Source organism: Liolophura sinensis, chromosome 1, assembly GCF_032854445.1.
Source record: "Liolophura sinensis isolate JHLJ2023 chromosome 1, CUHK_Ljap_v2, whole genome shotgun sequence".
Lineage (NCBI taxonomy): Eukaryota > Metazoa > Mollusca > Polyplacophora > Chitonida > Chitonidae > Liolophura > Liolophura sinensis.
In genome coordinates this window covers 69105407-69130553 of record NC_088295.1, presented here as the reverse complement: position 1 = coordinate 69130553, position 25147 = coordinate 69105407, and the positions used below count along the sequence as shown (strand labels likewise).

The following is a 25147-nucleotide window of genomic DNA, read 5'->3' as shown; positions in this document are numbered from 1 at the left end:
AAGTAATGCTACATATATATCAGCTGTATAATAGTCACACCATGGTATATCATGGCAAGCAGCACTTTTGATGTGCCACATACACCATCATTATTTCTGTATGTAATTCTAACTGCCTTAAGCTATATTTTATACATTACTTCATTTAAATCTACTTAAGCCTTACATGTATACAGTACGTAGGCACTTGTACTATATAAAAGAAATAAAATCAGTCAGTTTGTACAACACACACACACTTGGCATAACACAATTCAAAGAAATAAACCTAAATTTTCCAAAACTTTCAATTTATACATAAATTTTACACAATTTTGTTTATTACACACCTGATGTTTGATTTCCTGCCTGGCCTTGTGACCTCTAAAACTAGCCTGTATTTTAGTAGCAGCTTGTGCCACTTCAGGGTCATTCAGGTCAATATCTATCTCTTCCTCTTTGTTATCACCTTCTGTCTTTACCTCGCCTTCAGACTTCTTTTCCACCTAACAATTAGTACAGGCAACAAGCAACAATTATAAAACAGAAAACAAACAAACGCTAATATCATGCACCACCACATTCTGCCAGTAATAGCAGCATCTTTACATACATACAGCCTGATGCATATCAAAATAAAATCAACCTAAATTTAAATTTCAAAGTCAGCTTTACAAAAGACGTCATTATCAAAAGTTAGAATTATGTTTGGATAAGGCCTACATGGTGAAGTGTCACTGGAATGTTGGACTATTGTTTCGATGTGGCAGACTTATAATAACAATTTTTGGCATTGTGTTTGATAAGGTCGTTCTGAATGTACACTTCCAGTCAAACTGTTACATGATCTACAAGTAGAAACATTTAGATGGGCTTATCTGTAAGAGAAAATAATCCTGACCCTTTAATTCATAAATGATTTATCAGAGAAATCTAATTTGCTGTTCACACACATGTACATGTGTTCATGAAACATTTGCTTTGTGCCTTTTTTTAACAACAATACTGCTAATTTTCTTCATAATAACGAATTTTATTTTCCTCGAAAATGTAAAGTTATAGTACATTTCAAGACCAAAAATTTCAATTACATGTATATAATCAAAGACATTTTTTTTGCTATAAAGTGTTGCAGTTTAAACTTTGACATAGCTCTAAAAATAAGAGAACTGTTCATTCGCTGCACCATGTGAAGATCATTTTTGGCTGGCCACACATCGTTGTTAACAGTGACATGTGTACAAACCTCTGTTGATTTAGCGGGTAATTGTTTTCTAGCTGCATGACCCCTGAACCCAGCCTGTATCTTAGTGGCTGCTTTACTCAATTCAGGATCATCCAAGTCAATGTCCGCAAGTTCAGGGTCAAGGTCAGTTTGTTTAGTCGAAGCTTCAGGTTTGCTTTCTGGTTGCTTTCCAGTTTTAGCTTCTACCTATGAACAAAAAAATAGACCAAACAACATGCAATTAACAACATGCTCACACCCATGCATTAATTATCTCACAAATATATGTACAGCTGAACTGTGCAGGACACAAATGCCACCCTTAAGATTAGGAACTAGTTTTAGACTCCCACATTCACTGAAAAAAAGATCTGCATAGTATTATTACCTTGCATCTTACGCACATGTGTCTATCAATTATTTCTTGTTAAGGTATGTATAAAAATTTCTAAATGCAGGTGTTCTAGCTCTTTGGTTTATAACCAACTGTATTAAACAGATGCCTATCAACTGGCTTCCAAACTCAATCTGAAAATGTGCTTAATGGTACATTCATATTTAAGCCACAGTCAGAAGTGAATAAGAAAATAACAGTAAACTCTTAAATTTCTCAAAGTGGAAATACCCCACAAAAAGAAACCAATGAAAACTATAACGAGTAAAGTACTAAGGGTAAATTTCTGAACAAATGTGCTGAATTACCAATGGATGTCATAGATTGGTTATATCAAGTCCACATGTGTCTACCTCTTTGTACTATGATTGTACTAGACAAATCCATACGTTAATTTCTCCACCTCTTTGCATACATTTTATTTAAAAACCTATTTCAAATAATGTATTTTTTTTTTTCCATTTTCTGAACTGTTTAATTTCAGAGCTTACTTAACATGAAAAATAACAAAAGTGTGTTCAAAATCATATTGCAAAAATTGAGAAACAAACAGAATGGGAGAAATAAAATTGCAAAATCTCAAATCAGTAACAATATCAAAAAATGATAATAAAATGAACAAATCCATGCATCAAAAAAACTCAACCATAAAAAAAAATGAACTCAGTTTGGACTTACCAGAAGACAACAATCTTCTTATTTTTGTAAAGACAATATTTCTGCCAATAATTTGGTACTATTTTGGCTTTCCACACCACACCAAATCAACCACCGCATTACAAGAACAGTCTTTAAATATATATGCAAGAACCAGCTGCCACGGACTGCTTCATGTAAGAACATTATACAATTAATCCACATCAGAAAGACTCACAGGAGTGTCCTCAGCCAGGCACGCCTGACAGATCTTTCATCACCCAAGACTGATCCAAAAAACACAACATCCTCAGCATACCATGCTTTCATCTCCAAGAAAACTGCCATTTCACTTCAATTCACTCTTATGCTAACAAAGTGAACAAGATCATATAACAGCCAATGCTAACTAGAAATTTTGACGAGACCACTCACATGCTTCAAAATGTTCTTTCTGACCAGGAACATCTTGATGTAATTGGAGTTGCATGTATTTAATGGAGACCATGCGTGATACAGCACTAAAGGCACTCAGAACCTCCTGTTAGTGGTCAAATCCAATCTGGTGTATAACTGTTACCTTACATCATCCAGACTAACAAACTCATGCAATCTTTCCAAATCCTGCAGGTGCCATCCTCTGCACACGGACCATGCAGAAGAAGAATACCTTTGCTGCTATACTGGATGATATCTTCTGTCCTTTAGCTTTATGTTTCACTTTCAGAACCTTGACATCTTTCCTGGCCTTCCTTCCTCTGACAATGGCTTGTATTTTGGTAGCTGCTTCATGGGCCTCTGGCTTCTCTACTAACAAATTCGCAGACTCTATATGGGGGACTTTCTTCTTCACCTTCAGCACTTTGATGTCTTTTCTGGTTTGATGCCCTCTGACCCAGGCCTGGATTTTGGTAGCTGCCATGTGGACATGAACTTCTTGTGAACCACTACTAGGCTGCGGTCCTGTTACATTCTGCTGGTGAGGACCCTGGGCTGTGGCATGTGTATTGTGTGACTGATGAGCAGACCGACCATGATTGGCTCTCCTCATCTTCTTGTTGTTGATATGCCAGTTTGCATGGTTGCCTCTTCTGTTTTCACGGGGTTGAAGATTCTGTAGTTCCCTTACTCTTCGACGGGCCTTATGACCACGGACTAAAGCCTGAATCTTACTGGCAGCCATGTGAACACGTGGATTGTCAGGGTCAATACCAAAATGGGCATGAGAGGCTCGCAGTTTCAGGGCTTTCACCTCTCTTCGAGCCTTGTGACCTCTAACAAGGGCTTGGATTTTAGCAGCAGCCTTGTTCACATTTTCATCATTGGGATCAACATGAGCTGGCAAAGCCTGTAGCCATGAAATAACCAGGATTGTGTGGGTAATATAGGGGCTAATACATGTAGCAATACAGACAAAAGCAATGGTAAATGAAAGCATTCAAAATAGGAAATGTTTTTCCATCAATATACGCTTGCACAAAAACTAAATAAATAAAAATTCCACATGAAACAGTTTGAAAGTATTAAAGTGAAAGAGATGCCAAGAAAATAGTACTTCAAATAAAAAAAAGTAATTACTGAAAATTCACTTTTAAAAACAATAAAGAAAGAATTAAACAAAACAAACAAAATCCAACAAATATGATAAAGTACATACACATAAGAATTATTTAACAGAGTAAACATTTATTTACAGCAAATGCAAACTTCGACATAGGTAACTTTTAATCATTCATAAAACATATCAAGGATTTAATATGTACAAACCAACAGACAACACCATAAAGCATGCAATGACCTGGTGATGTTGGCTCTACACCAAAGGTTTTTGTCATGAAGTACACCCAAAACACCCCATTCGTGCTGCTAAAAAAATAACAGGCTACAAAAATCGTTATTTCTGTTACAAAAAGATCACTGAGGATTTCACTTAGTCACATATTAAGAGCACACAAAACAAAATTAGAGGTCTCCTATCAAGCTAAGGGATCCTTTGACTACCTAATGACCTGCTTCACTTTCACAGTGGCTTCAAGAAGCATGCAGAAGGTCAAACACATACAGAATGGTCCACTGACATTAACAATTAAGCAAAGTGATTCTATATGAAAATGCCCCAGCTGATCAATGTTGCTATATCAACTATGAGTACAATACAAAGAATGTTATTGATGCGAGACATTGATTAATTTTAAGTTACAAGTTAAACAGGCTGAGGTTCATGCCTAAAAAACATTTGAGGAAATGTGGCAATGGGTGTAGTGATGGCTGTACAACACAACCTGAACTCTAATTAATACATCAGGTTGTGAACACTGCTGAGCAGGACAAGGGGTCATGCTGTGGTGAACGTGTTCATCAGTGAACATTTACTGACAGTTAAGAGCCATGTGTTATGTCAGCAGTAATATAACCATGCCGCTGGAACTGAGACACGTTAGAGCCCATCAGCTACACATGATGGTTACCTTAAGGTGCCTAAGCTTCCGCCTAGCTAGGTGGCCCCTTATCCCTGCCTGAATTGTCACTGCAGCCTTCACTTTTCTCCTCTGAATAAATAAGTTCAGGTGGATTAGAATATTTGCAACAAAACACGACCCGTTAACAATGGATGAGCCAGAATGTCAATGGGAAAACCTTGATGAAGAAGAAACCTTTGCTATAGGACAATGTTCTCCGAGTCATCACACTTCATTCAGGTCTCCAGGGAAGCCCTTTTGCACTGAAATTTTACTCTCATTTTGGTACTGCACTGTTCCCAAGGTTTACATGAATGGTCTGTCTTCTGCTCACCACACTGCTAAAAGCCTGACTGATTCCACTTCTTGGATTCCTTCCACTGTCTACTGACACCATAGTTTGTACATCTTAGGAATACCCAAATTAGGACTAAACCTGCTTAAGATGGTCTGGCAGATACCCCTGCAAATTGACTACCAACAACGATATTGCCTCCGTCCACTAAATCCCGTCTTCCAGGCAATACAGCACCAAATACTGATCACTGTGTGGGAATGGATTAAATGCTAATTTGTCATGAAGCACAGCAACAGCCAGCAATGACTGAATGATAACTTAAATTCAACACCTTATAACTTCCTTATAAAATTGCTGAATACCAATCAAAACCATTCTATTCAACTTAAAATGACATGAAATAACGCCATCACCCTGAAAACCTCCAAACAGTAGATTTAATTACATGAAAATTTCAGATGATTACAAATGTACAGCCAGGTCTGGTTAGCTCCATTACACCTTCTGGCCAGAATTAAGCTAGTACAAGTATGATGTGATCAAAAAGACAAGATTCAGCAAATAGTAAATGGTTTATCTCTCACAAGAATGAATACTTGACTATAAACAAACAAAAACAGACATAATTAATGATTGAGAAAAACTGAAACTCTTCAAAAACATTACTTCTTTGATGGTTTTTTAAGCTGTCGTTTCATATAAGCTGCTTGGATTTTAGCAGTAGCAGCTACAATTTCTGGATCTTCCAAATCTATTTCATCCTCTGGATTAGGCTCTTCTCCTTTTGGTGGATCGGTTCCACTGCTAGACTCTGGTTTTGTTGCTTCTCCCTCATTATTTGCTACTGTTTCAACATTTGACCCTGCCTCCTGACTTTTCCCTGCCTGTATGTTACAGTGAGGGGAGGCAGTTTGATTGGTATGAGCTTCAGACTCAGCCTCAGGGTCTGACAGTAGGTCAGCCTGTTCTGTCAGATCTAAGTCAACAGTTACCTTACCACACTCCTCTTCAGAGCCCTGTGAAGCACACCACATAGGTAATTCTGTAACCTTCTGCTTACACAAACTCTTTGTTTGCCTATCTGCACTTGCACACAGCTCCCTGGCACTCCTGAACACAGTCCACAACTGTTCTCAATACATGGACAGTTGCAGTGTTTCATTACGTCTTTCTTGAATAATTTAGACCTACCCTGTGAGGTAATAAGCCTTTCCAATGACATTTGCAGGAGGATTTTTTTTTCACAAATGAGAAAGTTCAGGTATTTTTAGCCCTCTTCTGAGCAGATTGCAAAGAGTCTAAATACTGCTTAACCGACCCCAGAGAAACTGAACGGTTTGATAAAGCTATCTATAATTACACACGACAAATCTGAACTTTCACAGCCCCCTAGGTATTGATTGATTATGATGGACTCAACTCCATGGCCAGACATATTTCAGTCACACAGGGACAACACATCATTAAGCAGCATGAAAGAATACAGGGTATTCAGCCAGAATGAGTGATGGTAATACCTTACATCTATGACTTAAGATCATCATCATCACCACAGCCTTTCTGTTAAAGAGTCACCGCCACTGCATGAGACAGATACTGTGCATCGCTGTTTAAATTATTGATCAGATGTATAATGACAAGAGAATGAGGTTTGATGGAGTTTGGCAAGCTGAGTGCCAAAATTGAGATGGGACAGCCAATCAGTTTCCGGCAATATTAAAATCCCTAGGCTTCGCATGCGAGAAGTTGCCAATGACTTGTCAAGTTGAGATGGCTTTTTACGGCTTTGACCCTTCCCATCCCATAAACTTTTTAAATTGCTGTGCAAAAACACAAAGTAAATTAGAGGCTGTATCAAATGCATGAAAATATATGTAAAGAAATCTTTCCCTTATTTTTTCTTTTTAATTTTTTCATGTGAACCGTAATTTCACAAGCTACCAAAACTGATCAGTGATATCCACACAAAGATTTCCCATAAACAGTGAATAAACTGACTACACGTATATGTGGCATGTAAATGATTTTCTTGAAGATAATAAAAAGCATTAAACTCATGCAAATCACATTCTCACAAAATGACATGATGATAATTTGTTGATGGTGTTCTCCCATATGTGCCTAATCTGTCTTGAAATAATGCATCATGCACGGGAATTATATCTGCTCATGAATTTAAGTAAAACTGGCTTTATAATACAAAAGTAGAGCTACTAGGGCATTCAGGTCTACATGTACTTGTAATCTAGCTGTGTAACAGAAATACCACAGCACACAATCACAGTCATCAAAGCTCATTACATTCACATGGCCAAACAGAACTGACTCTTACCTTGCTCTGTACCTCTTTCCTTGCTTTGAAACCACGGAAACCAGCCTGGATTTTCATGGCAGCATCAGCCACTTCAGGGTCATCAAGGTCAATGTCAATCTCTTCCTCTTCAGTCCTGGAGGAGAGTAGAAACATTTTCAAATCCGGCTCTCACATTCAAGAGACAACAAACCTAACAATAAGTACCACATTCCACTTATGTCAAGATAACCACACATGGGAAATCTTAACAAAAGCTACATGCATGAGCAAAGTTTTGCAGCCTAAGCTTACAAGAGAGCACTGGTACATGTAAGTGGCTACCACGTGGGAATTTCCCCAAACAATAACCCCATACTGTGCAGTACATCAGCCTACATCTGCGTTCCACATTTTCATGAACATACAATTGTCACTGATTAAAGCTGACCAGTCAACAATTACAAAAAATTGTAAAGATTATCAATATTCAATAAGTGTTGCATGACAGATTATAACTCTGAAAAATGAAGAAGCCATCTTAGTTTCACTGGTTCAAGCCTATTCAACACCTCTTGAACATGCTAAAAAACTGAGAAAAACACCAATACACACAATTTTTAGTGTGAGTGATTGTCAGGTTAATTGTATGCCAGTTTACAGAAATTTATTTACTTGATTGGTGTTTTATGCTATACTCAAGAATATTTCACTTTTTTTACAGCCCAGCATTATGGTTGGAGGAAACCAGGCAAAGCTCGTGAAAACCCAGACCACCTGAAGGTTGCTGCAACACCTTCCTATGTATGGCCGGAGAGGAAGTCAATATCAGCTAGTTCACGAGTTCACAGACATGATAGGATGCATCAATAAACTGTTTGCAGCTTGTCCCAGTAAGTTTCACTTACAGGTTACTTTTTTGTGCTAATGAAGAACTGAACACTGACATCTTCCAATATGATACACTGCATGCAGGGGGGGTGGGGGGGATGCAGGTGTTTATAAGAATAGCCCAAAAAAAAATAAAATAAAATAAAATAAAGGCTGCAAACCTAGCTTTTCAAATTTTCTTAAATTAACGATGAGTCAAGAGCACTTATTTTCACATCAACAAAGTTTCCATCCACAAGAATTTAAACAAGACTGCCATACAAGACATTAACTGTTATTTATTGAAATGATAATGTAATGAAACAACAAATCGGAACTATGGAGTTAAATGCCAGTAAAACTGCATATAAATAACAAATTCCATAAACTTACGTTTTCTGACCCTGAGTTGTCTCACTCTGAGGGGGGGTTGGTTGTCTGGTATCTGAGGAGAGATTCTAAAAAGAAAAAATCATCATGAAACTACCAATATACGCAGGTTTTCGGTCAGTCATACTGTAAATACTTACCCTTACATGCATAAGAACACAAACTCTAAATCTTTCCAGAATACTGTAATTACCAGTTTATAGTCACATGGGGAAAAAGGTGGAAACAGAATTAAAGTTGGGCACTTTATCAATGAAAGAAAATCAGTATTCCTTAAAAAAAAACATTCTCTGTTTCACAAACTGGTACAAGTCTACCATGAACCTCCAACTTTCAAATTCACATAAAATATCCATAGCTGCATGGTTTAATTACTTAAACAAATGATGCTAACCTTAAAGCTCTCATTGTTGTAGAATCTGTCCTCCAGTTTAGCACCATGTACAGCAGGATCATGACCCGTCTCTGCAAACAAAATACCAATTGAAATAATATAGATGAATTGGGGGAAAGTATGCAAAAACATACAAGAAACATGTTTCAGTAATTCATGTGTACATGTAACTGTCACAGACAGTATGAATGTTTTTTCCAATGTTTCAATAAGGAAAAATGCAGTACTGCTCATTACTGATGAATATACAGTTAGACAAAACATTTAAAAGTATGTTTAACTGGTGTAAATGCAGCGAAATATTCATCATTGAAGAATGACAATGGAGGAAGAGCAGCACAAGAAAGCCAACATTCATTTCTATCTATTGTCCATATGATGTGTGTTGTTGTAAATTACTCTAAAGAACCAAGCATCACAGCATTCGTGCAACTATACGTTTAAATCTTGACGATATGTTGATTCCAGTGCATTACACGTAACTCTCATGGAAGATTAAGTTCAATGGGCACATGGAAATCCTGCACAAGCATGATGCAAATCAATGAATAGACCACATTTAAAAGGTACTCTGTGTTCTAAACCACAGGCATAGGTGACAGGGGAATATTTTAACTATTCTCCAAGTACATGTACATGCAGAAACTAGCTAAAATATTATTATGGATAAACACAAACAGAAAGAAAAACAGTTACAAACCTGGTGTACAAAAGTTCCAGAGAGGCCAGGCTGTGGCAGGACTGAGGAGCCTTACACATGTCAACTTTGTGATCACATGGGCCTCAGGTGTTTTAGTAAAAGGTTAACATTTCTACACCAGAGTCCCTGCCCATTAGAGTGTGTTGTCCTCATGTAAAGAAGGCAGTGTTAATGTATGTGGGCGTAGTACTCATCACAAAGCTTTTGACATTCCACTGTTGCACGTATTTACATCCACATGCAGTTAAATATCTAGCTTTATACATACATTCAAGTTAATGACAATTAAATGACAAGATGTTCTGGCAAAAACACCATGGTTCAAAATGGGTATGAGGCAAAAATATGGGTTAAAATAGCTACTAGTACTGACTGAATGTTCTTGAGTCATGAACTTGGAACAATAGGAGAGGCCTTAAGCTAGACAGGTGACATACACAGAGGAATGCAAAAACCTTACAAATCTAAACATTAGAAGCACTTCATAACACATCTAATAGTTTGTTTTTTGTTTTTTTTTTTTTTTTATCTTGCTGTCATTTTTTCTACATATTTTATTTTTTTACTTCGTTTTCTCTGTTTTGTTTCTTGCATCAGTAATGGCATGCACATGGCAGCAATCTTTTGGAATTTATATGAATTAAAATTCACACAGCATAGGTATTCTATGATAATAAAGATAATTATTATAAACATAATAGTTATTAAAAAAAGGTCAACTTTGATCACTGCATCATAAACAGTGCAATCATTTTCACTTTCACATCTAACACCACCAGGTAAACACTATCAAATCAATGCCTTTGTCTAATATGGATTGTCATTACTGTGGAAACTAAAATGGTAGCCTGCACAGCCTACATGTAGATGCTAACACACAGTTGGTCTTGCGCACTGCTGACAGTCCTACTCAATCAATTACTACATACATCAGCCAATTATTGCCGCCTCTACATCAAAGCCTACTGTCTCGGGTATCAAAATGAGTCATTAACTATTGTCAGACTACAAACATATACTGCAATACTAAGGTCAGGTGCAGTCATGTTACCAAAGTCTACACTATATTGTTCACAGTATTATCATGATTTGAAAGTCAAGCTACATGTAATGCCAACATCACATGCTCTGACCACCAAGGGTGCAGAGCCCTTGTTTTCCATGTGGCTTAACCAAATCCATTTGGATAGCCTTAACTAAGCAGTTCTATACATGTTCAAGTGCTGGTTTGTCTTAATTGTTAAGCCTAGCCTGAGAACGTAAATCCCAATAAACCGTTCCAAGCAATCAGAGACAATTATATATTTATACTATTAATATGTACATGTACTTTAAGTGGCAAGGCAGTGAATCAATAACTTCTTCATAATCAATGATGGATCAATGTACGCAATTTTCATAACAAGATTTTCTCATTGACAGCCATTGCCGGCCTACATTTCAATACCAAAACCTTAGCTTGGTTAGATACAAATACACATATAAGGACACGTGTACACCTCTACTGATTATTTTGACAAAATATTTAAACAACTTTCACAAATTTCAAAATCAGCATACTGCACTGTACATGTAATGTCTTGAGTTGTAGCATATATTATAAAGCCATCACTCATGTCAGAAATTTGTGGCACAAACATACTGTTCAAAGTACAGTCATTGAAGGTACTAGTAGTGTGCGCTACATATGATTTTGTCTAGCAAAAGAAAAATGATTACATCTAAATCATGATGAGGCATAAATCTGGCAGTTTTAAAAATAGTTTTATATTTAAATATTATTCACACCATATGTGTGTATCTGTGCTCAAAGTGTTGGCAGTTACATGTGCATGCATTGTAGCAGTGTTGTGGAACCATTCTTATCTATTCATATCTACACTTCAGAAAATGAACATGCACACATAGCCTTATGGGCAAGCTTTCTGTCAGAGCTACAGATTCAAGTGACAAATAAACATGCAAAAGTGTCAGTCCAGAATGTAGACAATCCCTAACGAGCATCTACCAGACTATAACATAAATTATAGTGATAGTAAAATAGCAAAAATTGTCCTAACAAGGTAATAACAGAAGGTAACTTATCAGTAGATATTTCCACGCAGCATGCAGGACCATAAGAGAAAAACAAGTGCGAAGAAAGTACCCACATGTACTTGTACAACATTGTAAATAATCATGCTACCTAACATATATAACCATGCCATCAGTATACAACAGTGTCAATCTATTTCTCAACATTCTTTGAAATACAATGCTTGCATATGATATTTTTTACAATCTAAAAGGTCTTCAAGAACTGCAGTTAGAAATCCATTAGAAATATACAATAGTCTCAACAAGTAGAGTGTATTACTAACATTCAAGTTACTTGAATTAATACATGCAGATGCCAAGACAAAAATCATAAAAAAAGGTATGTACAAATGTGCCCCTCAGCACCAATGGGTACCAAAAAAAATGGCGCATGGGCATGGACAATTTTACATCCTAGAAAAACTGTAACACTGATCTACAGAAATATGTATGTATAAAGGTACATGTATGTCGAAATGTGTACATATGAATGCCCTTAACTCCTGTCATTTTAAGTGTTCTCCTCCAGTTTAAGGATTGGTTAATCTGTAAAATAATAAGTACCATAATGTAAAACTTCTATAACCTGAAGTACAAAAATTTTCAACCAAAAATGATCATAATATTACAGTAATTTTTCTCTGACAATCCCCTACAATCTCACCAAAGCCAGTTCTTGTAGCTGTTCCCCTCTGACTTGTCTCAAACTAAATCAGAAGTAAAACCAGCTTCCATGTTATACAAGAAGACAGGTTTAGACAGGTTAAACCTCAAAACCATCACTTTGATTCGCAAATGATCCAAGGTACGTGGCAAGAATACAACTGTATGAACAGCCAACATTTCATTTTTTGACTTTATATATTTATTAAATTTAAGTTCAACAGGCCTAATAATAAGCTGACAACAGGGAAAGACATACTGAGAGTGTCTTTCTTGAGATTGGGAACAACTACTAAATATGACTCAATTGAGATTGATCTCTTCATACATAATCACATTTTTTTTTTTTTGTTTTATATATTTGTATAGAAGGTCAATGATAAAACATTGAATGCCATTAGTGGAAATGCTGCCAATGGTATACCATGACAGTAAAGTACATTTCTTAATATTAGTAACACAGTGAAAACAGGTCTCATTCGTTTTAACACTAGTCATGCTAAATAACATTCCCGAGCAACAATCTCCAATGTTTGGCTAGTTCCAAATGAAATTGGTCTTTGCAGCTACTCCAAAAGCAACTAACGCTACACAAGACTGAATTCTTATGTTTGGTGTAGCAGCAGGCATGCAGTGTTGTGGACTTCATGCACTCACTCACCAGACAGAGACTCATTGTGAGTTTGGAGCTTAATGTCAGAAGGGTCAACAGCTTGGTCTGATGGACTCATAGAAGCCATAGCTCCAGTGAGTGCAGATTCCACAATATTTTTGGAAAACTGCTCTGTTGAAGGATCTCCCTGCTTCTCCTTGCTTTCCTCTGCAGATCCTCCGTAACCAAAGAGGTTTCCTGCTCCCTCACTTATGTATGATTTAGCTGACTGAGCAGACTGACCAACCTGTTCCACCTTTTCGGACACAATCTGCCTTCCTTGATCTACAACTTCGCCAACTTTATGTTTTATTTCTTCTGCCTGTGTAGATATGTATCCGACAACGCCAGAGCCTTCTTCCTTGGCATCATCTTTCAGATTAGTTAGCTTTTTTTCTCCATATTCTGCGCTCTCAACTATTTTGCTTTTCGCTGATGACATCCCCTCTGAAACCTCTTCAGCTCCTGCTGACACACTTTCTTTACCCTCTGCCATCAAAGATCCGAACTTATCACTTGCCTGATCTAGTTTTGTTGCCGTTGCATCTTTTGCAGCTTTTGCATGTTCGGATATTTCAGATTTCCCAGAATCAACAGCAGATCCAAAACTAGAAGCAAAATTATCAAGTCCTGAAGAAACCTTTTCTTTTCCAGTTGAAACTGCTTCTTTGCCCGAATCAACAGCAGATCCTAATTGCTCAGAGGCTGAGTCAACTGCTGATCCAGCACTTTCCGATAAATCTGAAAACCCAGATGACATCTTCTGCTTTACAGAGGAAGCACCATCCTTACTGGAATCAACTGCAGATCCAAACTTATCAGACAAAGTTTCTTTACCTTCAGCAAATTTTGATTCAACAGTCTGTCTAGCCTTGGCCATTTCTGCAGCAGTGGCGTCTTTGGCTTCCATTGCTTTTTGTGACAATTCACTAAGACCAGATGAAGCTTTTTCCTTGCCTGTGGACAGAGCTTCAGAACCCGAGTCAACTGCAGATCCATATTTATCAGCTGCAGTTTCTTTACCTTCAGCAAATTTAGATCCAATGGAATCCCCCATCTTGGAAATTTGTGCAGCAGCAGCATCTTTAGCTTCTGTTGCTTTTTGAGACATTTCACTCATGCCAGATGAGACTTTTTCCTTGCCAGTAGACAGAGCAGCAGAACCCGAGTCAACTGCAGATCCAAACTTATCAGACACAGTCTCTTTACCTTCAGTAAAAGTGGATGCAGCAGAATCCCCCATCTTGGAAATTTGTGCAGCAGCAGCATCTTTGGCTTCTGTTGCTTTTTGTGACATTTCACTCATGCCAGATGAGACTTTTTCCTTGCCAGTAGACAGAGCAGCAGAACCAGAGTCAACTGCAGATCCAAACTTATCAGACACAGTTTCTTTACCTTCAGTAAAAGTGGATGCAGCAGAATCCCCCATCTTGGAAATTTGTGCAGCAGCAGCATCTTTGGCTTCTGTTGCTTTTTGTGACATTTCGCTCATGCCAGATGAGACTTTTTCCTTGCCTGTGGACAGAGCAGCAGAACCTGAGTCAACCGCAGACCCATATTTCTCAGCTGCAGTTTCTTTACCTTCAGCAAATTTAGATCCAATGGAATCCCCCATCTTGGAAATTTGTGCAGCAGCAGCATCTTTGGCTTCTGTTGCTTTTTGAGACATTTCACTCATGCCAGATGAGACTTTTTCCTTGCCTTTGGACAGAGCATCAGAACCCGAGTCAACCGCAGATGAATATTTATCAGCTGCAGTTTCTTTGCCTTCAGTAACTGCAGATCCAAAAGAATCCCTCATCTTGGACATTTTATCTGCAGTGGCATCTTTTGCTTCTGTTGCCTTCTGGGATATTTCATTGAAACCAGATTCAAATCCTGAAGACACTTTTGTTTTACCTGTTTTCACATTAGATTCAATTGTTTCGCCAGCTTTTGACATGTTAGCAGCTGCCGCTTCCTTCACTTCTGTTGTTTTTTCTGACACTATGGATTTACCAGAGTCAACAGCAGACCCAACCTCTGCTTTTAAGTTAGCTGCCCCTTCAGACAGATTCTTTCCTGCACTATCAACTGATGATCCAATACTCTCACCAGCTTGGCTTAGTTGTTCTGATGTCTTGTCCTTTGCAGACTCAGCCGTACTTTTTGTGTCTTCAGCCACAGACCCAAACCCTGCAGACAGTTTTCCCAATCCTGCTGCAGCAGTGTCCTTCCCTGCAACAACTACTGATATTATCTGTTCTTTAACTTCCGTGGCTTTGTTTTCTGCTGCTTCTTTTAATTCCCATGCCTTCTCTGTTAGTGCTGAAGACAGATCTTGAACTCCTGTGGATGCGCTCTCTTTGCTATCTTCAGCTTTTGAGCCAATCTCTTCACTGGCTTCACTGGCTTTCGCAGCAACCTTTTCTTTTGTTGATGCAAGTTCCTCTCTGCCTTTTTCCACAGCAGATCCAACTCTTTCAGAAGCATTACTGACTCCTTCTGCAATATTCTCCTTTCCTGTCTGCAATGCAGATCCTACTTTGTCGCCAGTTTCAGAAGCCTTAGCTACTGTTGCATCTTTCGCATCTTTGGCGTCTTTTGATACCTTATCTGTACCTTTTTTAACAGCTGAGCTAACTTCTGTCATTCCTGCAGACAAAACCTCCTTGCCTTCTTTTGCTTTGGACTGTATCTCTTCACCTGCATTATTCATTTTATCTGATGCACACTCCTTTGCTGACGCAGCTTTTTCAGATACTGTTGTCTTTCCCTTATCCATAGCTTCATCTAGATCAGCAGCTACGTCACTCAAACCCTCTTTCCCTGCTGCAACACCTTCTTTCACTTCAACAGCAGCTTTATCAAGCAAATTTTCGCCAGACTGATCTTCAGGTTTTAGGTTCAGCGTGTTTCCTTCCTTGTCACCTTCCTTTTTGGCTTGTCTAGCTGCACTGAAAGAGCACCCCATGTTTAGGTTAAGTTCCAAAAAAGCTGTCTGTCTATAAATTGGAGAGAGTAATGGCGCTTAGGAGTAGGTAGGAGAGGTATACTTCCAGGGATTACAGGCTGGCTAATATCAGTGTAGACTGCCAAAAAGAGATAAAAAGGATAAGTGGTGATTTGGTAGAACACTATCAAATATAGATACGTGATCATTAGGTGTGGGGGAAAAAAAAAAAAGCACAGATCTGTGACTTAACTACTAGAGGTAGGAATTGTAGTTCTACCTTTAAAAGAAAAGAAAACTCTCAGCTACACAGTAAATTCAAAGTGTACTGCCTACAATCCCACAAGTTTTAAATTTTGTTAAAAAGCTACATAGCTCCAAAGACAGTATATAACAAGCCAGAGCTGTACCTCTTTCAGGGAAACCATATTGCAAACTTGAAATTAAATATGTGGTCTGTTAGCCAATAAGAAGGCATAATTCTTAGCAATACCTTTATGTCACTGAGTTGGTAATACAAACAGGTTAAGCTGTGCCCTATGGTTTTTTTATTGAAGGCTATAGACAATTACCTCCAAACACCGAAGAGCTCAAAGTTCAACTAGCTGAACATGGCAGCTAATTGTGGAGTGGGGTAACGGTCATTCGACAAATCAGGTTGCAAGAATTATGGTGAGAAACAGTCTAAAATGTGACGGATTTATAGTAAGGAACATTCAACTGTGTTCACACATGCAAAAATCTTGCATAAATCAACGTCAACTAAGTGGTCTCTGTAATTAACTACCCAATTTCAAGACAAAAAAATTAATCATATTTTCAGAGCCCATATCATAGCAGTTTGTGAACCCGCTGTATTATTGCTACTTTAAAGAGAATGACCCTGGGTTCATGATTTTTGTCAGCCTAAATAAAGGCAAAATTAAGAACGAGTCCAGGGATTATCTCCCTTGAATGACACTTAGCGTCACTGCCACAACACATCTATCCCATGACTAAGACAACAAAATTGAGATGTGGGCCAACATAAGGGGCTGTTTTCTCACTATAACTCCTGCATCTGTGAAGCTTAAATAAAAGTTACCCAATTACACAACTACATGGCCTGCAAGTATCTGTATTTATACTGTCTTTCCTCACCACTGACTGCTTACTAAATATCATCACAAAAAATTGAGAATAAGATCAACAGAAACACTGTTAACACTGAGAGTTTTCTTTTTTTTTTTTAAGTGAAAATGTAACATAATCACACTCAGAGAAAAATCAAATAATTACATGAAGCAATCTAAATTTGCGATCATGCATTATAACAGATTAAAGTGTGCAACATTGGCGCACCATAAGTTCCTGTTATTGTGTGTATATAAATTCTTAAATACCAAGTTAAATGGTTTTCAGTAAACGTAGGTAAACGAACAAATGAACTTGTTACAAATTTGTGTGTTGCAAAGAAGAAAAAAAGCAAGCAAGCACCCCAGGTTCTATCTAGTAAACACCCATGTTCAGGAGTGGATGGGGAGGGGGGGGGGGTGCGTATTTAATATTGTCACTGTGAATGCAGATTATCTAGGTCAATACAGCACAGCATAAAACATCCCCATTACTGAATGCTTGATTGCTTGATAGGTTGTTCTGTATCTCTTAGCCAGTTGCAAAGCACTTCAAGATGTCCATAAAACCAGTTTACCTGTTCCTTTACTAATGACCCATTGCATCATCAATTTATGAAGTATAACTGCTGTTAATAGTTGTTCCTCCACTCAATAAAATGCCCTCAAGAGTGTGTCAACTACGGTTCACTGCTCACAGCATCATATGTACATGTATTTGTTTGTGTCCCAGGTTATTCACCTCTGAAGCTTCAGAATAGAGAATATGACAGTGACTCATAAATAAGTGCAACTGTACCCTTCCAATCCTAAATACATATAAATCAAACTGCCTGAAAGCATTTTACTTAAAATTCTATTTTGATGAAATTTTTCATCAGTGGTATTTAAAAAATGGTTAAAAGAAAGAAGAATATTAAAATTAACTGTCCTTTTAATTAATGTAGTCAATGCAGATATGAAAGTCTGATGTTTTGTTCGGCTACATAGGTGCACTGAGAACATCTGATGTGTTGATAAATAATTCCCCCCCACCCTCCTCCTTCCTACCCCGATGTAAAACCTCACTTAGAGTTTGCCTGTAACTGGCATCTTCACATAACACAGAGGTATGCTGGAATCCAGACAGGAAATAGCCTATCCTTTAAACTACACTGGTTACACTAAAGCTCAAGCAAGCTTAAATATGTAACACGCAATGACCAGATTATTTTGTAGTGACCCTCCTCAGGACCCCCCCTACCCCATGTCTGATATCATGATCATGACTGATGTTTAGCCATTAAAGCTTCGTATGGTTACAAACCATCACAAACATCCTAAAATGATGCGGTTGTAAATGGTGACTACAGCCATACAGTCGCTGTACATACATACCATTCTATCTGAAGAGCCTTGGTTGCTAAAGCTGGCCTGACCTGACAATTTTCTGTTCATACAGTCCTGTGAATCCCTTCTGCTCAATCCCCCGTCTGCTGGCACCAAAATGATGTCAATCTTGTAAATGCTTTGAAGACAGGTATAAATACCTTCAAATGTGCTACTGTCCAAAACAATGACAATCAATGCTGCAAGAGGAATTAATTTGTGAAAGCCTTGTCCACATTGCCTTTCCTATCTGTTATAGCCAGGCTGGATACTCTCCCTATCCCTATGTCTGGAGATACTGCATACAGCCCCAGCACAGCCAGCCCAAGCCTGTCAGTAGCTATTTTTGCCAGTGAGCATTGGGTATGAATGGTTTCTACAAGCGCACACAGTCTTAACCCTTTCAGGGCCAGGGTACAAAGTACAAGGTTACCCAGGCAGAGAGGTCAATCAACTGCAGGACATTCACCTTTCATTGACCTGATATGTGGGAGACATGCACAGGCCCATGGCATGACATCAGACTGATTTACTGTCAGCTTACTCAATGTCACAGCCCCTCAAGTCTTTTGTTAGTGCCAGCAGTCTCTATTTTCTGGGACACAGTGTACACCCCTCAACAACACTCTGTATCATCCAACCAGGTTGTGTGTTGAGGCATGTAATGTTTTAAACATACTATTTACATAAAACATGTTTGAAACAAATGTGCATACTTTATTATGCGCATGTAGTTAATTTTCCTGTTTACATATACGTTCCAGCTTATTGTACATTGATACAACTAAGGAGCTTAATTACTGACAGCTATAGTTACATGATGTATAGCTGAATAAACATGTAGAGTGAATAACAATAGCCTTGTTCTTTTCTTTACAAAAAAAAAAGATGTATAACATGAGACACAGTAGAGTACTAACAAGGAGGTATGTAACAGTAGCTGTCAGTAAGTGAGATCATGCTTCCTGCATGGGTTGTTCTACTGTTGATGTATTAATTCTCAGATAGGAGCCTTTATCCTCTTAATTCAGAGTGTATATATACAGAGATACCAAAGATTCCATGCAGCTATTGGAAACCATGCAAACTGTACATGTATACAATCAGTCTTGACCCTGGCCACAGGACTACAGCACCATTCACACTGGCAACAAATCAATACAAGTGTAGGAATGACAGCACATCAATTCTTCTAATCGACTAGCGGCGATTAGTGATGGCCATTAGATTCAGCATCACAGGGTGGTATTAGTTCATTCTGTATGGTGCTGTATGCCACATATCAAACACATTATTCAGCAGCTACAGTAATACTGCCAATAAGACCTGTTAGCAATAAATCATACCAACCCAGCCCACATGTCATAGCCAACCTTCTTGAATCCAAGGGTTGCATTTACATACATGTACATATGCATACAAATAAACACACACACACTAGTTCAATGAAAAAAATTCAGATATTTCAGAATCACAAGCTGAAGATTAATACATTATTCATAAGACTTTGTCATAACATTCTGAATTAACCCTAAACATTCTATACAATGGCCAATAAAAATGTTACGGCTTAAGTAAATTAACACCTGCAAAAACATAAGCTGGCCTAAATCATTTAAACTGAATTTTGCCTACCAGGTAGAATCCCCTAATGTTAGTGGTAGCTAATCTGTTGCCTCTCCCTTGGCAAGGTTACGATTCACCATTCTTTTTGCGATGCAAGATTATGTAATCATACACTAATTTATCATACATATATTTTGCTATTTACTCATGGACCTAATGTTTTCCGGTGACCCTTGACTTAGTATTTCAGATAATGTTTTATTATTGGGGGTTCAAGCATCTGAAGTACTTGAAGAGAAATGTTAATGCCTCAAAATGACTTGACAAATCACACATATATGAAAGTATCCTAGAAGTTCACAAGTTTATAGACCGGCCCGGATAGCACAGTTGGTAGAGCGTCCGCTTCGGGACCGGTAGATCCAGGATCAATCCTTGATCGAGTCACACCTAAGACTTTAAAAGAGGAAGTTGTAAATTCCTCGCTTGGCGTTCGGCATGAAGGGGATAGTGCAACGACTGGTTGACCCATATCAGTATAATGGCTTGGGCGGGGCGGCTTACTTGCCTTCGGTAAGTCGTCTCAGTGATGCAGCGGAAATCCGTCCTGCAACAAGGAGGCACATTACACGTGCATGCACCCTAATGATTCCTTCGTCGTCATATGACTGAAAAATTGTTGAGTACGACGTTAAACCCCAAGCACTCACTCACTCACAAGTTTATAAATCCCAATTGTTTATCTTAACCTAAAATATTTGTATAACCCAGATTTGATTAAATTTGATCGAATAACTTGATAGTAAGATCACATGGAAAAGGTCACTGACCTGGGAGTATCTTATAAGTTCATCAATCCATATACTGAAAAGTAACCCTGATGCTCAAACCAAAGTTAGTAAAATTAAACCCAGTAATTCTAAAGATATAGTGCAAGCAAGGCTAGTTTTCTTAACCTGAAATATGAAAGAAATTATCAGTGAAAATGGTATCAAGTCACCCTTCTGACTGCAGATCTTTAAAGAGAGTTTACTTTGACTGGAGTGTTTATTTCCTTGGCAGTTGTCAGGGCTGTCAATTTTTATCTAAGGCAAATGACCAAAATTTGGACCCAAAAAGTGGCTATATTTAGATTCAAGTAAAGATCATACAATCTTACTTTTGTCATTGAAATGATACCATACTATCTTCCACACTTCAAGTTCTAACATCAACAGAACTCAAAAATCAAGCAAAACATCAAACTTACCAATGGGCAAAATTTACCATAATATTTATTTACTTTGCCCTGGCTCCCACATTGTACGGATCCTAAAATAGTATACTTATATACTCTTTAAACTATTAACTAATTTTTGATTTTGGGGTTTGTTTTCTTTTTTTGAAGAGAGCCTTATTTAGAATTACTTGTATTACTTTGTAAAATAGATATTAGCTTTTTGCCATAGATGAAACATGCTATCTGCCACAGTGACACACATATGGTGGTCGTTCCTGCATGTCTGCCAACATGTCTATGTTATTTCCCAGGACTTCAGGCAGTGAAAGCGTTAACCCCACCAACATGTACAAAAGTGTTGATGGTATCCATCTGGTCTGGAGAGGCTGTATGTTTAGTGTGTGTCCTGGCTTGAATATGAGCCCTATCTACACAGCAAGATCATTCCATCCCTTAGGATGAGTCTTCTCCATACATGCATTCTTCCTAACTGTAGGGCACTAACAATGGCCCAGCCAGCTGGATTTGTTTAAAGCTGAAAGACCTGTTTCTGATTGGCTGATCATCACAGAGGAGGGTAAACAATTTCCGATGTAAAAATAAGTGATCAAGTAATCATTTTTCTAAATTCACATTTGGGAATAAGCCATAATGATGCAAATTTTTCTCCTCCAGATCTTTTGTTTTTTGTTTAAATGTGCGTTTTTTTTTTACTCAGTTTGTAAACAAAATTCACTCACATATATTAAGAAAAAAGTATAAGCTACTGAATAGTTTTTTAGCCTTTACGCCTAGGATATTGGCATTATTTCTGAATACTTATATCCTACTGGCAAAATTACAAACCAACCAGTGACATCACATCACCTTGCCTCACCAACAGTCACAAGAAACTGGCAAAAACATGTCATATACTCACTCTTAGCATGATGAGGAACATTCTGAATCAAACACGTGACATATTAATTAATATAATCCAACGTGATAACAGGTAATTCGCAATGTCCTGAACCATTTGGATTATATAATAAAGAAAATCGGCGTTGATACATGAGGTAATATCATATGAAAATAATTGTCAGTGCCATTACTTGTTAACCAGCCATTTTGAATTGTACTCTTCAATAAAGGACAAAAATAAAAGTACATATACAAAAATAAAGTACATATACTAGATTACATATACTTTCAATGCTATGAAAGGTGACTAAGGTAATCATTGAAAAGCCCTTTGCCTAAACTTTATATAAATTATGGACAATCATGAAAGATCATGAAAGTACTGACAAAAAACAAACATTTTACAAATGTGTTTTTTTTTCTGTAGATTTAGCCTATCACTACAAATAAATACAATGACCATATTTTATTTATTTATTTATTTGATTGGTGTTTTATGCCGTACTCAAGAATATTTCAGTTATACGACTGCAGCCAGCATTATGGTGGGTGGAAACCGGGCACAGCCCAGGGGAAATCCACGACCATCCGCAGGTTGCTGGCAGACCTTCCCACTTACGGCCGGAGAGGAAGCCGGCATAAGCTGGACTTGATCTCACAGTGACCGCATTGGTGAGAGGGTCCTCGGTCATTACACTGCGCTAGCGCGCTAACCATATTTTAAAGAGACAAAAAAGACACATTCATGTAAAAGCATCATTAAAACTTTTGAACAAGTTTTATTTCTTTCCAAGACACTGTGTACACAGACTAAGTTCTTTGTGCAGTCAAAATCGCTATTATATAATAATATACACACCCTAGCATGAATGTCTGTATTTGTAAAACAGAAAGAGTTATGTCCCTTTCAACATTAACTTAAATCACTGCATGAAATTAAAAGTAAAAGCATGAAAACTAAAACCATAAAGATTGTGAAGTTCCAGCATGTTTTTGTTACCTGTATTTCTAGACCCGTAATAAGTTATTCATGTTTAATCCGTTGCCATTTATACTTTAATGCTATTTTAGTTATACACATGTACAATTACATGCTTATCAGACAACTACTCTACACACAGGGAAATAATGCACTTCATGTAATTCTGGAAAGTGCAATGTGCACCATACCATATCTCAAATGCTTTCATTTGATGATGTTGTCTTGCTGAGTTTCACTGATAAGAATATGTGTTCTACCATCATGAAATATAAACAAAAATCAATATATGTGCTGTGCATATAAATCACTTTATTCCATTTATTACAAATAAATCACCTTGTCAAGTTACTGAAAAATGATGACTTCAAATGTGAATATTTGCACAATACCGTGTTACTGTGTGATACAGTAGTAGTAGAGCAAGCAAATGTCAACATTAAACTTTAAAAAAATAAATAAATGTGAAAGAGCATTGGCATTGCATAACTATGCTAAATATATGATCTATCACACTTGATTAATTCTTTTCTGACACTCCCGCATGTCATCACCCCGCCACTCTGCCCCTCCCCTCATTATCTCATTTTGTTGACCCTAAATGGTCACGAGAGGTGAAATTCTTATTGTACCAGAAATGATAATAAAACAAACTTTCATCAGCCTAGCTTTACTAGCTTTACTGATGATGAAAGTGACGGGCTTACATGCACCTAAGTGATACCTGGGATACAATATGATAATAATATACGTGTACATAATATTGTATTGGTATCCCACGTGATATAGGGTTGGAAATGTCTCAAAACATTTATTTTACACATTTGACAAATATAGTATTGGTCCTGGTGTTTTTGCCAGAAGAACTTTTACTTGCCACCTCTGATTCCTGGATTTACAACATGACCTCAAGTCGTCTGGGACAGGCAGTCAATAATGAAAAACCAAGAGTCCATGAGTAGTCAACTTAACAATTTAGAACATTCATTTTCAAATGGACTTCCTCTTGAGGAAATGACTAGTTGTTAACTAATATCTGAAAAGCAATAATATTAAACAAATTTGCTTACCTTCTCTCACTTTCAGCAAATTTTCAAAATAGACAGCTCCAAAATCAAACAAATCATTAGGCTGACTTCTCAGGATTTCCCTGGCAAGGCCCTCCAAGATATTTTGAAAGCCCTTGGGCACTCTCAGTTTGGTGTTGGAAAACGGGACAGCCATTCTGTATATTATACGTGCCTGCGAATAACGACAAAGGTGACTCAAAATAGGCAATGTTACTTTAAAAACACCTGAAACAGAGGAATATATGATCACAGCAACATGTGCGAGCGAGTTAATGTATAGTTGATACCATAGCAACCCCGCCATGTTGGCTTCACAGTGACAGCGGGTAGCCGCCAAGCAACGTTGATATTACAAGTGCAGTCAACAACTGTTGAGCGATCCTCGTTGATATTCAAAGAAGATAAATTTCCCAGTCATTTACTGCAATAAAATTGCAGCTCTTTGAGAAAAAGCAGAGAAAAAACATGACTTACTCTCTGTTGATGTCAGGGAGTGACGTTACCGTGGCTATACGCGTGCGCACCTGTAAGTGACTAGTACATTGTCAGCAGACGACCTCACATGCCAGTGCTCTCCAAGTGTTAAGCCTGCTTTTATTTTCGAATGTAATACACCTGTGCCTCCTTTTCATTGTATATCTTTGTTTTACATTTGATTGAGTGAGATTAGGTTAGATGTCAGTTTATCCGTCGGCAAAGGATATGAATGTAACCATATATATGTATCATTTTCTGTCAATATTTTTATTGTGTAATATCTGGGACTAGTATAGGCCTAACACCAGGGAATACTAGTATATAATGGTTGGTTAACGAACAAACTGAGAAATAGCCTAACTGGGGGCCTGTCGGTATTCAGTGTTAAATATTATTATGAAATAGGCCGATCTACAATAAGTTAGGCTTATAGGGCTTATAGTTGGATAGAATTTTTACAGAAGATGTGCAGACCACGCATGGCCTGTATTGATCTTC

At 37.7% G+C, this 25147-nt stretch overlaps 1 protein-coding gene across 7 annotated transcripts in view; it reads right to left on the bottom strand.

Moving 5' to 3' along the window:
• Positions 1 to 24743, bottom strand: part of LOC135482251 (abnormal spindle-like microcephaly-associated protein homolog) — a 32408-nt gene extending 7665 nt beyond the window's left edge. For 4 of the 7 annotated variants that reach the window (XM_064762135.1, XM_064762138.1, XM_064762137.1 and 1 more), the window contains exons 1-7: positions 24647 to 24743; positions 24173 to 24344; positions 8936 to 9006; positions 8545 to 8609; positions 7324 to 7438; positions 1226 to 1411; positions 330 to 485 (exon numbers count right to left, since the gene is read on the bottom strand). In XM_064762135.1, coding sequence (XP_064618205.1) covers positions 330 to 485; positions 1226 to 1411; positions 7324 to 7438; positions 8545 to 8609; positions 8936 to 9006; positions 24173 to 24326 — 747 coding nt within the window. In that variant the 5' untranslated portion in view covers positions 24327 to 24344; positions 24647 to 24743. Of the gene's footprint in view, positions 1 to 329; positions 486 to 1225; positions 1412 to 7323; positions 7439 to 8544; positions 8610 to 8935; positions 9007 to 9635; positions 16098 to 18447; positions 18944 to 24172; positions 24345 to 24646 lie in introns of those variants that run through there. The other 3 variants (XR_010446214.1, XR_010446213.1, XR_010446215.1) reach the window with 3 other exon arrangements.
• Positions 24744 to 25147: the final 404 nt, after the last annotated feature.